The 17050-nt window shown below is 41.2% G+C and overlaps 1 protein-coding gene across 1 annotated transcript; it reads right to left on the bottom strand.

The window, feature by feature from the left end:
- Positions 1 to 115: 115 nt before the first annotated feature.
- LOC129111964 (transmembrane protein 47-like) lies at positions 116 to 16811 on the bottom strand. Its single transcript, XM_054624129.1, has 3 exons — positions 16583 to 16811; positions 3662 to 3802; positions 116 to 294 (listed from the first exon to the last, which is right to left on the bottom strand). The coding sequence occupies exons 1-3, from the start codon at positions 16809 to 16811 to the stop codon at positions 116 to 118; spliced, it is 549 nt and encodes a 182-aa protein (XP_054480104.1).
- Positions 16812 to 17050: the final 239 nt, after the last annotated feature.

Below are 17050 nucleotides of genomic sequence, written 5' to 3'. Positions count from 1 at the left end.
AGTATAGTATTCCTTTACAGTTCTTGGGAATTGAGCCGTTGAAGGAAAAAAAAAGACCCTGCTAACCCCCTTGAATACGTTCCTTATGATGAGGGGTTCTAACTTTCAATCGAAGCTAGTAATACTCCTCGTAGTTCTTGGGGTTGAGGCAGTAGAGGATCCCCCCGCCGAAGGAGAAGATGGTCCCGCCCCAGGCCAGGCCGTAGCCCCAGTTGAACTCGTGGTAGATCCTCAGGTTGATGCTCTCGATGAACTTGATGGGGTAGAGGACCAAGCTGCAGGCCTGGAGGACAACTGGAGGAGACGTGTAGACAGTGAGTACAAGGAAAAATATAATTTCTTAAAGGGGACATATGCTCAATTTTCAGGTTCATACTTTTAAATGGTTTCTACGCGAACATGTTTTAATGCAAAAGAAAACCATTATTTTTCTCATACTGTCTGCCTAGATAAAGCTACTGTGTATCTGTCTGAAACTTTCTTTTTAACTTTTTAATATGTATGAACTGTGTAATTTAACATGGAAGAAAGACGTCTCTTCTCAAAGCTTCAAAGTTGTATATTACACTGGTGGGGGGGGCAATATTTAAATTATGAGTTATTGAATCAAAAGAACATTCTGATCAAACTGTATTTTGTGTAAAATGAGTCTGCTGCAAATTTGAATATGATTGGGTTCATGGGATTGAGTCACATACACTTTTTCCTTTAACATTTCTTAGCAGTCACGTACTAAATGCTTTAGAAAAACTCAAGAAAACAGCAGAAATTAGCATTGACTGGGTCGAGAAGAGAGTCGCGAGCCTGGAGGGTATGTCATTTAGCTCTGTTTAGTTCGCTGGGCACATTTCGGGCAGAACAAAATAAATCAAACTTAATCGGGAGGCAAGGGGAGGGGAGGATGGTGGGGTAGAGGAGGAGAGAGGGGGAATGGGGCATAGAGACGGGGGGGACAGATGTTTAAAAAGGGCGGGGGGGAGAGATGGATGGCAGTGGAACAAAGGAAAGCACATCAGTGGTTATTTCTTCAAAGACAATTCATCTTGTGGGAACAGAAACAAGCTCTGGCACTTTCCTGCATGCAAAAAAAACAACAACATGGAGCGCATAATCTCCAAAAAACATGCAAATATTAACACAGATGATGTGAAAAACAGCTTTAAAAGAGGTACAAGTTTTCTAGTAGTGTGCTTGTGATCCATCTTTCACTGACGGGTCTCTTTATGGTCCGTATGAAAAACACTCTGCCTCCGTTTTTAAGATGTCGCTTTGAGAGGCTTTTGTGTCCCATCACGGCGAATACAGCTGCTTTTTGGCAGCTAGGGTGTTTTTGATCTTTGTATTTTAAATATTCATAGATTCCTGATTTTTCTCAGCTCTAAAATGATACATTAAATAATTATTTGTGCTTGAAGTATTAATTATTATTGAATCAAAGCGGTGCATTTTGACTTTTTTTCAAAGTAAAAGGACTCTCTAAAGTATAATGTTCGGGTTCCAATCCATGGTGTTGAAAATGATGAACAAGCATTGTTAACCTTTTAAAGCCACAGTCAATATGTGATTGTCTTTTAGTTTATTCTTTTATTCTGAAGTTTGTAGAAAAATGTGGTAATCCTGTTGAAACTTTTAGCATCAGTGCATTATTGTCTTCCACAGTATCTTTACTATAGTACCACTTGTAGGCCTGGGTTTTTGACCAAAATAACAAAGTACCAAGTAGTATCGAAACTTCTCCAGTAAAACGATACTGCCTCCAATTGATCTTTTGGTGCCCAGATCTAGAAAATAAATAACCCTTAGTATAGTTTTGCTTGCAGCCAATCACGGCAAGCGTTTAAGTGTTCTTTGATTTAATGCACCGTGTGCAGTTTACGGTGGTAACAGCTAACGGTGTAAACAACTCGAAACATTACATGGCAATGGCAAAAGTGCTGACAAAGCTATTAGTTTTTTTTAGTTTCTCCGTGTCGGGGAATGGTATTGATACTGGCAACGTCATTTTTTAAACAATACCAACCTGTCCACTAGGGGGCTATAGAGTTGAAGTGTTTTGTGCAGGTTTACAGGTGAGATGCCGCTGCGGTAACAACAGTTATTTGGGCTATCCAGGGATCTTGAAGCAATGGTCCTATTCTATATCTGCAAGGACAACATTAGGTGACTGGCATTGGAGGACTACCAAGGGCCAAGATGATTTTGGGTTCTTTGATAAAAAGTCAAAGGTACAACAAACCATTTTGAATTTGCCATAATTCTGATTCATGCCTCTGACTGGATTCTAATGGAAGTTAAGGTTAAGTATCTTCAGCCATCTGCCATGCATAAATATGATTTATCAGAAACTTACTTAAAAATAATTATAACTTACTCTTTATTGCATTGTTACATTATCCAAGAGAATCCTGTGTTTCTAAGCCAAAGACAGTGAGGTCATCGACTCCATCTGCAACCCTTTTTCAGGTTTTTAAATATGGAAACTCAGCAGTTGGCAAAAAGCAGTGACGTAGGTTACCAAAGTAGGTTAATCAAAAAGGTTTGGAAATATAAAGTTAGATTTTTTTTACCGTGTGACTAAATTGGCGTCCAAAGCAGTACATTGCTTAGCTTCCATGCCGGTACTCCTGTCTGTTTCTCAAAGCTGGGAGCATGCTGACCGCCATCTAAGTTACTGTTGGTAACACGCTCTGACTATGGATATGGATTTATGTATATATATATTCAGCAAAGTCATCATGAAACCTACGTCATCATGAGGAAAAAGGGTTTCAGAAAGCATTTTGACGTTAAAACAAAACCACTTTTTTTTATCTTACAAAAAATTTAATGTTCAGATTTTTAATGGACTTGCTCATTAAGGAAAAGTGGCTCTCCCCTCACATTGTAAGTCTCTATGTATTTAAGCTAGAAATGGCACACTGTCTGTTTGCTTTGCTGAGGCTAAAGACGGAAAAGCTTCTAAATCATTACAGCGTGCAAAATGATTATATGAATGAGCAGTCAAATGTCAAGACAAAAATAATAAGGAGGTTTAATTCCAATCCGTTTATGCATTTTCAATTCTCGTGTGGGCTTTGAAAGTATGTTTTCAGGATAAGAAGACCATGAGAAATCAGAGAGCTTCTGTAAATCTCCACACCGTCCCTCTAAATAAGATTTTCTCTTTGGTGCTGTATCTCACTTCTGTGGTTTGCACAGTATGATTCAAGGCAACACATCCAGCTTTGCAAAATGAAACATTTCACGCCTAAAAGCATTTTTTTCCCAATTATTCCGGGAGGTTGGAATGGGGAAATGTGGAAACTTGACGGTTGTCCAACTTGAGATTTGCGGCTGACTGGGGAAATTAAAGGGACAGGCGTGACCCTGCCGGGCCCGACTCATGAAAATAAGATTCTCTTTAAATTAATTTGAGGGAGAGAAAGGAATCGTGAATGTGTGTGTGAATGTGTGTGTGCCTGTTTAATGAGTAAGTAAGGATTATCATTTAAATGCATGTCAGTTTCCAACGTGATTACCCTGCAACCTTCCAGTTACCTTGTCTAAATTGGCTAATTAAGTGTGTGTGTCATTAGGTGTGTGTGTTTTAGCGCATAATGAGTGTGCGGCCTTCGACCCAGGACTGGTGCCATTGTGTACGGAATACTCTGTGTGCACTCACCTGCAGCGAAGAGCATGAAGGCGACGGGTGCGTAGAATCGCCGCCTTGTACCGATGCACACGGCAACCAGTGCGACCAGGAATGACATCAGCACCAGGGCTCCACCCCCTAGCAACAGGGCCAGCGTAGCAACCTGCCAGTCTGGAAAGGAAGGCGGTAGGGACGGAGGGAGATGGGGGAGGAGAGGAGGAGAGGAAATTTAGGAGGAGGAGGTGAACAGAGAAAGTGGAAAAAAGAGACAGAGGAAGTGGGAAAAGTCAGTGAGGCAGCATGCATGCAATATTTAGAGAACAGTCATGAACAAATGCAACATTGTGAACGCGTACCGGAGCCAAAAATGAAATGCACGAGACCTCGAGGGTAGCCTGGGAGGAGCCGTAAGACATATGATTTTATTTGACTTTTTTTTTTTACCACCATCAAGTATGTTGATTAAAGGAAGGAGGAGGGAGTAGGTGAGGACATAAGGAGAGAAGGTTTAATAAAGGAAGGAGTGAAGAATTAAATAGGATGTAGTCTTGAGGGGCAAAGACAATAGGGTGAAAGAAGGAGAAAAGGAAGAAAGAAGAGAGAAAGGGATGGGAAGTGGAAGGAAAGATGGGAGAAATAGGGGGGACAGGAGGAAAAGCGGGAAAGACACAATTGGAAAAAACAATGGTGAAATTAAGGAAGTATGAACACATAAGAGTGAGGAAGGAAGTGAGGGGCAAATTGGGGGAAAAGAAAGGAGAGTGCATGGAAAATAATGGAAAGTGAAAGGAAAGAAGAGAGGCAAAAGAGAAGGATGACCATAAGGACAGACAAAGTTAAGATAAAGAGAGGAAGGGAATGGGATGAAAAGAGAAGGGAATAAAAGCAATGCAAAGAAAATAAAAGGACAAAGAAAACCGAAGATGTGATGCAGTTAAAGAAACATTTAGAAGACAGTAGGACCAAGGAAGAAAGAAAAGGGTTGGGAAGAAGGAAGCATCGAGGGAAATGGGGTAAGGAAAGAATCCTGGAAGGATAAAAAGAAAAGTAAGACAGGCAGATGAAAGAAAGGATCAGAGGTAAATGAATACAGGGGAAGAGAAGGAAGACATGAAAGAGCGGAGGAGGAGAATGAGTGTGTAGAACTGTAAAAACCAAGGGACATCAAGGAACAAAGGGGGACTAGGGAAGTCAAAGGGAGACGAGGCAGCGAACGTCTCCGAGAGGCGTACGGGCGATAAAGTGGAGAGGCACCAACATAATGTTACAAGGACAAAGAGGAGGCGGCGTGAAAACAAATGCCATGAGGAGGGGAAGATGAGAAGGTGGTGGTGGTGGAGTTAAAGTGAGTGAGGGGGGAGGTGAGGGAGCAGCGTGGAGCGAAAGTAATGAAGAGGGAGAAAGAGAGAGAGAGAGCACTTAGTATACCTGAGCTGACAAAAAGCCTCGGCTAAAAAGCTTTACTGGCATGTTATCAAAAATCTGTCCGCATTTATATATAGGGAGCACTGTGGCTTGATGCACACTGAAATAAAACACACACACACATACATAAACACTGATACACACTCACATAAAGCCACACCCAAAATTGGTACCATTATCATGTCACACTCAGGCGGAAACCTCCGGCTCTGAAGAGTGAAGTCGATGCGGAAGTGTCTTAAACTTGCAACTCCTCTGTTTGCAAAAAGAAGTCTGATTGTATAGTAATCTATGAAAAAATGACCCGACTTCTCTCTTGATTTATTCCCTCAGTAAACATTGTAAACATGAGTTTATGGTCTCAATCTATAGTTTCAAGCGTTCTTCAATACAGCATGATGTTCATTTAGTAAATGATGGTCCTTTTAGAGTCAAATAGACCATAAAGCAGGGTATGCTTTAAGGCAGGCTTACTGTGATTGACAGGTAGCTGGCGCTACCAGAACCATATACGGCGTCTTTACGTGCCTCCTCCGCGTACCAAATATGGTAACTTCTATTACCATAGGAGACAGCACAAGAGCTGAGCTTGAGGATTCAAAACGGCAGTCCACTAACCAATGGATGACATTCCAATGACCATGTCCACTTCTTATGTACAGGCTACTGTCACACTCAAGCTTTATCTCTACCTCGCTAGCTAGCTCAAAGCTATACTTTACTTTGCTTTCTGTTGGAACACACCTTCAAGGCCATGTCACACAAGAGATGTCACAGCAAAATTCAGGAAATATGTCCATGGAGACGCATGATGACTCTAGAAGCTCGATGATGCAGCGATTACTCGCAGGGCGTCAATGTTACTCGTAGGGCTAACGCTTGTTGGCAAACTAGCTGGAGCTGGTGAGCTAACAAGCTAGCCAACCGAGGAACATACTTAGTGATAGTCAGGGGAGCTTATCGTAGACGCGTAAAGAACTCAATACCGTTTTTACAGATAGCACCTCATTCATTCCTATGAAAGTCGAGTCGTGTTTGCGACCTGCAGAATGCCAAGCACGTTGTCGCTAACATAACAATTAACCCACACAATCTTCGGAACTCAGTCGTCATCTTACAAACAAAAACTTGAAGCCAGTTGCTAATGTTAGCAATCTTTAGATAGTCATTGCTGTGTAACTGGTCAATTAAGCAAACTGACATCTTTAATAACTGGCTTCTTGTTTTTGCATTCCATAGACTGAAATGAATTAATAAATGTAATTCAGATTTTTTAGAAAGATATTGCTACTGTTTATGAAGTTGATTTGCTGACATAGTGATCAATCAAGCATTTGGCCTATAGCCCTAAATTCGTCATTTGTGGCCACAGTGTTCGCTGTTTAGCGAAACCTATTTTTTTAAATGTGTAAATACTGACAACCTACATTGTCTCGCTTTAAAAGTGGATGGCCATTAATAAGATACAGTTTCAGCTCCTTCCATTTAGACTCTCTGATCTCCGTTCCCTCAAAGGTTAGCACTGTCAAGACCATTTGCGATTCGCTCAACGACATAAATTTGTTCACGATATTATCCCGATAATCAACAAATTACTCTTAAAATGGCACTAAACATAGAGGAATCACTTTACACATTTTGTTGAGAAACAAATATATAACAGAGAGGACACGCCTTTTTAGTAAAAGACCAATCATCATCCCTGTGTCCCTCTGCATAAATAAATGACAGATTAACAAATAAATAAATAGCAACATGTGTGAGTCTGTTCTTTCTTTGAAGATAATTCCTATATTCTTTCAATGAGGCTCTATCTTTCTCTTAATTCTACAATGATAACAAGTTAGACTGTTTTTTTTTCTTTCAAGTCACACATTTTTGTTGATTTTCAAAATCAAAATCACAATTATCTTGATAATTGAAATGGACCACGATCTCACTTATTCTGAGTATTATTTTACGTGATCCACGATAAAATCTTATATCGCCCCGTGCCTTGGCCGATTTCACAGTGAAATTATATACTGCTGGTCTAATTTGGCGTTCAGGGGCTCGACACACACACACACACCATACACAACTCATCATTTTATCCACCTGGGCTCAGAATGAGAATAGACATTTGACCATTTCTCTAGCCTTTTACTCCTCCTGTCCACCTTCTCACTGTGATCAGATGGGATGCTGACAAATCGGGCTGGGTCATGTAAGCTGCTATAAAACCTATTTCTGTATCAAACAGCTAAACCAGGAAGCGCTATATTGCAAAATGTAAAAATAAAATAAATAATCGGTGCTCCTTGAGGACATACAGCAGCTCGAACTTCAAACTGAAAGAACTGGATAAGAAAATCAATGGAATTCACAATGTAGCTGTCAGTACAGATTTAAAGCCAATGCACAATAGTTGGCATCAACGGTATACTGCAGGGCCATTAAAGTGAATGTATTTAGTATTTTACAGCTAGGCTATTTAAGCTGTGTAAATACTGTTGATGTCTAAATGTACTGCTCTAGTGTGGTAAAAAAGCTTATGAAAGATGGATGGTGGAGGTGAGAGATAAAGAAAATGAGAGATTTAGAGGCAGAGGGAGGGAAAGAGACGGAGATAGAGAGTAAAAGATGAGATGCAGAGGTGGATAGTGGGAGGCAGAGAGGGAGGGAGGAAATTAAAGATGAGAGAGGGGAGAAAGTGGGATGGAAAGAGGAAAGGAGAGATAAAAAAGCATCTTATATTACGAAAAATTCTCAATCTTGAATGATGCTGCTGATTAGATCGTTTTCTGGACAAATGCCAATTCAGTTTTATTAAAATGCTTCCTCGCAACAAGGTTCAGTTTCTATTTTCCTGGCTTTGACTCTGTATCTGTTTGCTTCATGTTCGCTCAACAAAAGCAACTAAAATTATTTGAACCCCCTGAGAGTTGCCCCAAAAACGTTGCCCTGTATAGTGCAATACAACATGGACAGGTGTATTGAGGTGGAGGGTTTAGAGAAGGAGGCTCAGGTGGTTCATCGTCCATTCATATTAAACTTCTACATTTCCCCCCGAAGCGCAGAGCTGCTGCGCTCTGTGGAAGCAGCCAATCAAATGACATCAAATAACCAATCAAACCTAATGTCGGCAGCCATGGTTCAGTGAGAATCCCATCTATCTGTCTATCGGACACACACACATATATAATCTGCCTTTTTGGTGCTTGGCAGGGACGACAAGTCCCTCGCTATATGTATAGAGTCCTTGCAAAATAAACTCCCATGTTCACAGGAAATATAAAGTTTAGCACCAGGTTGCAACCCCAGGTTCTGCCGAGTGAAACCAATGTGGAAGTGTCATAAAACTTGGATTCTCTCTACTGACCAGCAGGGGGCGACTCCTCCAGTTGCAAAAAGAAGTCTATGCAAAATGATCCCACTTGTCACTTGATTTATTTCCTCAGTAAACATTCTAAACCTGAGTTTATGGTCTCAATCGCTAGTTTCAAGTCTTCTTCATTACAGCATGATGTTAATTTAGTAAATTATGGTCCCATTGACAGGTTGCTGCCCCTACTTGCGTCTCTACGTGTCACTCCTCCGCATGCCAAATATAGTAACTTTCTGTTAATCGGTTGCAAAAAACAACAACATAAAAACGGCCGTAATCCAAGATGGCAAAAAATTGCGTGACAAATTTCAGATTATCTTTGGAGTGAAAAGACACACACACACACACACACACACACACACACACACACACACACACACACACACACACACACACACACACACACACACACACACACACACACACACACACAGTGCAGAAGTACTTTGTTGACCAGTGTGGAGAAATTCTCTGCTGCTCTGAACAGATTGATTACGAGGTCCAGACCTCGGTAATTATTTCCTGGAGAACTGTCTCTCTGCATCTGAAAGAGGTGAAACTACTTGAAACTGACAGCCATCAATAAGCCAGCTGTCTGTGGTGTGAGGTGACTGGAGGAGGCCGTGCTCACCGCAGCGATTGTACACAGAAAAACAGCATCAAAACACAAATCAGTGCAGTTTTTGTAAATATTATTGCAAACTGTTGACGCTCTGTTCTACAATTCTTCAATGCTATTTGATGTAATGTTGGATTTCTACAATCTATGTTGATAATTTCATCTGCTATTTCACAGCTGACCATGAGTGTCAGTAGCAGACAGACCGGCCCTCTCCCCCTGTGAAATACTCTGTTGAGATTTGAGTTGGCCTATTTCTTTTGAAAAGGTGCTTCTGGATTAATTTTGGTTCACTAGCACAACAATCACAAATAACACTGCTGGTTTGAAGGTTTTTGATGAAGTGGATCTAGCCTGCATTTCATCAGAGGTGGTTAACTTAACATTTGTGTGGACAATAAGCCACCTCATGCCTGATCGGAAGTCTATTAGTTTTTGGTTTTATAGGGAATATGACTTTATTCTCATTAAATTGTGTTTTCATTCTCAAAATACTTTTCAAACAACTTTTTTCTCAAAATCGATAAATAGATTCATAGTGAAGAAAGAAATGTAATAACAGATTGACTACCGTTGAATTACAGTCTTAAAATGTATTTAATTAAAGATGAATTTATTAAACTAGCTTGTCAGTATTGGCCAAATGCATCTAAAGTAATCTTGTTTTGTTATAGTTGTATTTTTCCTTTTCTGCTTTGGAGTAAATATTATACGACACATATTGTAAACTACTCTCTCACACTGTCACACTCACAGATTCTCTACAACTGTTGCAAATACCTCGCCCCCTCTTTCCCTCTCTCCCATTCAAGCACACAAAAATGTCTGTTTTATCTTTCATACACACATAATATGCAAAGCCTTTTTTTCTGTCTCTCTGTCACACACAGATGGTTAGAATTTTTCAAATTGCATCACGGACACATATAGGCAACCGTAGCATTCGCCTTACGTACCATATCAATGCTCTCTCTCTCTGACTCTCACACACATCCACACCCTCATTGGCGTACGTGACTTGCTAATTATTGCTTGCACCAGTTTCACACACACACACACACACACACACACACACACACACACACACACACACACACACACACACACACACACACACACACACACACACACACACACACAGTGCTGCTCTGTGAACCTTTCTCACTCACACGGAGATAAATACCTCTTGCTGTAATATGAGTTTGCCATGTGACAGGATTACTGCACTGCAGTGTCACTTTTTTTTTTCTTTACTGTAAAGCCACTCCAAGCCGTCACGCTGATGAGCTGCTGCAGTACTTTGGGTTACTTTATCCAAAACAGATTCCACGGGCCCTGTACAGCATGTTTCAAATGTAAAATCCATAGACCATATGTAAGAAGTGTATGTAGTCGCCGAGGCGTCACCTCTTTGTTTATGGACTGCCGTTTTGAAGCTTTGATTTTGTCCGCCGTCATATTGTTTTTTGGCATTTGCCATCTTGGATCTTGGCCGTCGCCATCTTTGTTATTGGCAAAGAGTAAAATGTGTCACGAACAAAAAAGGGCTCAAAACAGCTTGTGGTTCAGAGTGTTAAATGTTTGAAGGTCATTTTTATGCTTTAATTTGAAGGACCAGGTTGTAGGATATAGTGATATCTAGCGATGAGGTTGCAGATTGCAACCAACCCCTAAACCAATTTGACCTGTGCATTTAACCCATCCTAAGCATTTAGGGGCATCGGGCGGCTGACAGGCGCCGGGGGAGTATAATTTAGTTCAGTCTCAAGCTCAAGGACACTTTGACAACTGGACAGTAGGAGCCAGGGATCCAACCACTAACCCTGTGATTTGGTTTGGTTTTATCCATTCTGGGCTTCTGTAGACACATTGAGGTGCAACATGGTGGACTTTGTGAAGAGTCTATGTAGATATGAAGAGCTCATTCTAACAAAAACATGATTCTTAGTTTCAGGTGAATATACACTAATGAAAAACACAGTCATGAATATAATTTGCCCTTCCTGCCAATAAATCCCACTGGTCCTTTAATCAAAGAACAATTTATAAATCAAAATATGAGAAATAATGCTGTTTCCAAGTGAACACAGCGGGAAGTTTAAAAACAAGGTTTATCCAGAAAAAAATAAAATAACTGCAAGTTAACGCCATAGGAATATACTGTGATTAAAATATTTAAGATACATTTTGTTCTTCTATTATGTAATTTGTTTATTTTAAGCATTTTACAGGCGTTTTATGTGCTGCCACATGCTGCTGCTGTGATACTGTAAACGCTTTGAAGAAAGCTTGATGTGCATCCACCAAAAAGGATTATGTGTGTTTGGGCACATGCACCTCCCTTTCCCCCTCATGCCCCGTTGTGTGTGTGTGTGTGTGTGTGTGTGTGTGTGTGTGTGTGTGTGTGTGTGTGTGTGTGTGTGTGTGTGTGTGTGTGTGTGTGTGTGTGTGTGTGTGTGTGTGTGTGTTTTGGGGAGGCAGGTGGGAGCTGTATGTTCTTGGCTATTCCCCTGTCTGTCTGCCCGTCCGCCACAGAACTGAATGCCACATCATTTCCCATTCCTCGTTCAGCCGCTACAAATAGAACGGGCGTCTCCAGGGGCTCGGCTCACCGAGAGGAGAGAAGAGATGGAGTCAGAGGAGAGGAGGGGCTAAGAGAGGCATAGAGGGAGGGAAAGAAAAAAGGGGGAGAGATTTGACCCTGGAGAGAATGGAAATGGAGATGGAGAGGGCTGAGGAGAAGGAGCGATGGTGAAATTACACATGGAAAATGATTAACAGTAGAAATGTAACAATGAAGCCCCTCGACGAGGAGAGAGAGACAAGAGAGATGGGAATAGAGGGAGAGAGGGAATGAGTAAAAAACAAAAAAAAAGGAGATGGGGAAGAAGAAATAGGAGGAGGGGTTGAGTGTTGAGGAAAAAGACAATTCATTTCGAGGGAACAGATGAGTAAAGGCCAGGGGAGTAAGAGCAACGGACGGATCGATGGAGCGATGGAGAAAGATGAGAGGGGCAGAGGAGCGAGGAGGCAGCATTTATGGAGGTTTTTAGGTCCTCAGTGGTGGCTGATCTCAAATCAGTGAAACAAAGACTAATAAACGTCGGTCAAAAATGACACCGTTTTGTTTACATTTATTTAAAATCACAACTGTTTACCAACTTAAGTACATCTTTGCAATTGATAATTAAATGTGTAAAAAAAGCATGTGCAAAATTGACTAATAAGCTGAAAAAGCTCACAAAATTTTCATAATTTGAAACAAAACAAATAGAAATACAACAATACAAATAGAAAAAGGATAAAATGTGGTTCATGTTGCTTTTAGTGATGGTTTCTAAGGCTGTAACTGAATCCAACAGCCTGAAATCTGTCAAGGTCAAGTCAATGACAAACATATTTGGTAGCAATAGCACATCCTTTCCGCTCAGTAAATGATTGTGCTGCTGTTTCAATGGAAGCTGTGATACAGATATTTTTTGTTAACTAGATTGAACGTAAAATCTTGAGTTGTCAGTGAACAAAGAGGGAAAGGGGAATAGGAAAAGAAAAAGGGTTTGGTGGAGGAGGAGCAGATGAAAAAAGGAGGAAGAGATGAATGAGTGTAGGAGAAGATGAGGACGAGCCGGTTGAGCATGACAGGAGGAGATCAGGAGGTGGGAGGAGGAAAGTAGGTTGGCTGTCAGGTGTAACTTCTTAGGCTTTAAACACCTTTCAACAGCGTGTGTTGAAATGTCCAGTGTGAGATTTCTCATCAGAAGCTGTGTTCCAAATATGAGGGAATTCAACACAACTCTTTTAGGAGCTGACTTGATCTCTGGTTGTCGGTCGCCGATTGAAGTGTCTGTCAAAACACTCCCATAAAATATGTAACATTGCCTCATCCATTTGTTATAGTGATGGGCCTTTTGTCATTCTGGTTACAGGAATGAATGAATGTTTTATGACAGGACTTTTAATGGAGGAGCAAAAACGAGCATCGGGTCAGCTTTTGATCTCTCACAGACTAAATCAGTGATGGGGTTTAGAAGTTGTCGAAGCCTTAATTAACGACTAAAATGAGGGTGAGGAATGCCGGCCGCCTCTTCCATAAAGTAATGTTTCCCTTCAGTCGTCAAGCGAATTTTTTAAGCAAACTTTTGAAATGTCGCAATAAAATAATTCCCATCAACTGGTTTTGGAGAAAATTACCTCAGCTACGCACACTGTAGTTTGGTTAGGAGTTGGTGGTGTTAGCTTTAATGGCTGAAATCCACCAGTAAAAAAAAGTAGAAGAAGAAGTAGAGGTTGCTGACTGGAACCAAAACAAGTCAGCTGGGCCATCTAACCATCTACGAGAGAAAAACTGGAGAGAGATCTTCAGGTTTTTTTTTTATTGTAAAAGTTGTAATAGTTCTTCCATGCCAGCTAATATTGGCCATATTTAATGCTGTCTGGAGACAAATTTATTATAAAGTTTTCATATCCCCTTTAATGAATGAACCCTTTTTTAATAAAGCCAATAACTGACCCAAGTGAGTGTAAAACATTTTTTTTGCACAATTGAGGAAGTTTTATTTATAGCGTTTTCATAAACGCTTCTTCCCAGCCACAGTGAGATTAATAGCAAAGGACATAAAAAAGGGTTATTAAATTCAACACACCATCTCAGACCCACAGTGGACACTTAAAACCGCACAATAATGAGGTACATAATGCAATATTTTTCAGCTTGTAGGGTTGTATGTTGAACTTATTTATGTGGTATATATGTAGTGTTAACTTATAAATGCTGCTATTTTTAATTTATAAATTAATTTACATTATTACCTTTGTGCCTTCTATTTCCTCTGTGCCCTTTTTTTCTAGTTTTTTCTTTTAAACTGACTCAGTGAGAATTGCTCATATAATTCCAATGTACGTTTTCACAGTGCAAATGGCAAATAAATAAATCTCTTGAATGTATATTGAATTTGAGGGCCCCCAGGCCCCTCGGTGTTTAAAACTCAAGCTGTCCACTGGGGCTTACAGTGTGATGGCCCCAAGGCCAATTGGTGTTTAAAGAATGAGATGACCACTAGGTGCCCTACGGGCCCTCAGTGCATATATCAAGCAAAACAACTGAGGCCAGGCGCAATGTGTTTATGATTAAATTGTACTTAAGAGCACAAACCTCTGCATAGATAGAGCCTTTGAATTTTATTCTCAAAGAAAAAAAGATGAATTTAGCCGAAGAGATGAAAGAAAGAGAGCCTTTATCTAAAATAATATTTAGTCACTAAAAATTTAACTAAAATGAGGGTTATACATCTCGTAATAAAAACATTCATCAGCCAACATCCGAACTGTGATTAGGACTGTGAAACGCTCCATCCACACTACTTCTTTTCACATTTTAAAACGCATATGTTTTAGGGAAAACAAAGCCAAACTTTCAAACTTGTTAGTGTCAGTTAGCAAAGTCATTAGCTTCTTAGCTTGTGAGCTAACAGATTTACATTATAAGATAGATATATCAATAGAATCTTCGCAATTAATTGAAACGGATGAGATTAACTAACAGAAACAGCTGCTTTGGTCTGTTTCAGGTGCTGGAATGAGCCAAGAGAGCCGGCACAAGCAGAGATATATATAAGTTTAAGGTTCACAAACACACACACACCGCCGACACACACCTGTCACGCCAAACCTCTAATTAGGGAGTTCTGGTCTGGAGTCTGGATGAATGTGTACTGTATTGAGAAGGACAGCAAGAAAGAGTAGAACTGCTGAAAGTTGTAGTCAAAAAGTATGTCAGTGAGAGTGTGTGTGTGTGTGTGTGTGTGTGTGTGTGTGTGTGTGTGTGTGTGTGTGTGTGTGTGTGTGTGTGTGTGTGTGTGTGTGTGTGTGTGTGTGTGTGTGTGTGTGTGTGTGTGTGTGTGTGTGTGTGTGCGTGTGGACAGGTCCTAAGAGAGGCGGTGTGGAGACGCAACAACAGAGAAATCAGAGTGTGACATGAAATATTCAGCCGGGCTTCAGAGGAGACTGTCCAGAAATAGGTCAGCTAAACACGGTAGCCAAACACACCAGCATACACACACACACACACACACACACACAAACCAATTTACACGCTGACATGCAGACTCCCCTTCTGTCACACACACAGAACAAACACACACACACACACACACACATACAAATTTACACGCTGACATGCAGACATTCAAACTCCCCTTCTTTCACACACACGGACGCACAAACACACACATAGAATGCAGATACACACACACTGCAGAATTGTTACAAGTACACACACACACACAATCATGATCCCATCCCGACAGCAGAGACTTAAAGACAGAGTGATGGATGGATGATGGATGGATGGATAGATAGATAGAGTGAGAGTGAGAGAGAGAGAGATAGACAGATAGATGAATCAAGATCAACCCTTTCTTCTCCTGCCCAAAACTGCAAGACCGTGCTTAAACCCAACATTTATCTAGACAGCAAAAGAAGAGGGGAGCATCAAAATAAAAGCACCAAGGTGAGGTGGAGTAATTCACCATGGAGGTGGTGGCTGTTCTTACTTTTATTCCCTATAGAATGGGCCAGCAGAATGTTCAGGTGTATCAACATTGTTTAGTCTCACAAATGGGAGAAAATCATAATTTCCCTCTATCATATTTACAGCAAGATGATTTTTTTTTACATAAATACAACTTAAAATTGCGCGTTAGAGCTGCAACTAACTTTTTTCATACTTTTCATAATAAATATAATATGCCAATTGTTTTCCAGTCCCAGTTGACGTATTAAAATTGACTTGACCCACGGACTAAAACTTGAATATATTCAATTTAGATGGAGACGATGAAGAAAACCTGGAAATATTTAAGCTGCAAGCATTAAATATTTAGTAAAAAATGATTATCAAAAGTGTTTATGTCTGAATGATCATGATTCTCTCTCTTCCTTGCTGCTCGTCCACGTCTGTTTCTCCTCACAAACCTCCATGAAAGAGTGTCAGACGGCCATATGCATGCACGTTAACATCAGGGTTAGTATTTAACACACGGCTGTGTGTTCTTTAAAATGTCACGTCTGCAGCTTTTTAAGGATCAGAGGAGGGGTGAGAGGGAATGTGACAGGATGTCATTGGCAACAGAAGCCTGTGGTGCAGGTATCTTTTATTATTTATGATCTATTCACAGTTTTCAAGGCAGAAATACATTTAAAAATATATATAAAATTTGAGTGCACTCCAGAATACCTCCACAATAATTCATGTGGACTCCCCATGGAGTCACAGGTTGGCTGTCAGAATAAGGCTGTGTTATTGTTGGACAGAGACAGTGGGGAGTCTTTAAGAGCCAACAGATCATTGTCTTTGGGCTGGTTTCATCTAGGAATGCCCTTCTAGAAATGAGGAAGCATCCCTCCATCATCATCATCATGCCATCCAACTCTTTGTTCTCTAGGCTCATATATCAAAAGCTAGAGGACACATACCCTCTGGGTAGTTATGATTCTTTTTTTATTCTAAGCAGCAGCTGTATAGTGACTTTTTTATTTTTACCTGAACCCAGCGTGCTGCTGCACTGCCAGTTCTCGGTGCTCGCTGGCTTCCAGCAGGACTCCCACAGGGACAGGTAGTACTGGTCGTCGGCGGTCACCCACGCAGGGCTCATCACGGCGCCCACGTCCAGGCAGAGTGCCAGGAAGACGCACACCAGCCCGACCAGCTTCAGCGGCGTCAGCGGGGAGCCGCGCGCCGACTCGTCCGTCTCGGTGACGGCGGATGACATGGCGCGGCTGGACGGAGGCGAAGAGGGGCGCAGGGGGTTGGGGTGGGGGTGACCAGTTGAAAAAAACCTGGGGAGGATGTTTGTGTTTGAGTGGATGTAGTCCTTCAAGACGGTGCGTGGATTGTCGTAAAATTCCCCGATTGTTGGAGCTGTTGCTGGTCCCGCCGCAGCCGCCTGCGTTGCCCGGTGGACGGACGCTGCGCCTGTGGGCACCGCTGCTGCCGCGCACCGGAGATCTC

Source organism: Anoplopoma fimbria, chromosome 22 (assembly GCF_027596085.1).
Source record: "Anoplopoma fimbria isolate UVic2021 breed Golden Eagle Sablefish chromosome 22, Afim_UVic_2022, whole genome shotgun sequence".
Classification (NCBI taxonomy): Eukaryota; Metazoa; Chordata; class Actinopteri; order Perciformes; family Anoplopomatidae; genus Anoplopoma; species Anoplopoma fimbria.
The sequence above is the reverse complement of the archived record's forward strand: the minus strand, read 5'-3'. Positions and strand labels throughout refer to the sequence as shown.

Excerpts from the sequence above, each read along its gene's own strand:
- LOC129111964 (XM_054624129.1), bottom strand. The coding sequence starts at position 16,811 with ATGTCATCCGCCGTCACCGAGACGGACGAGTCGGCGCGCGGCTCCCCG. Across the intron at positions 3,803-16,582 it reads CAGCAGCACGCTGGGTTCAG|ACTGGCAGGTTGCTACGCTG; the intron begins GTAAAAATAAAA and ends CTTCCTTTCCAG. Across the intron at positions 295-3,661 it reads CTTCATGCTCTTCGCTGCAG|TTGTCCTCCAGGCCTGCAGC; the intron begins GTGAGTGCACAC and ends CGTCTCCTCCAG.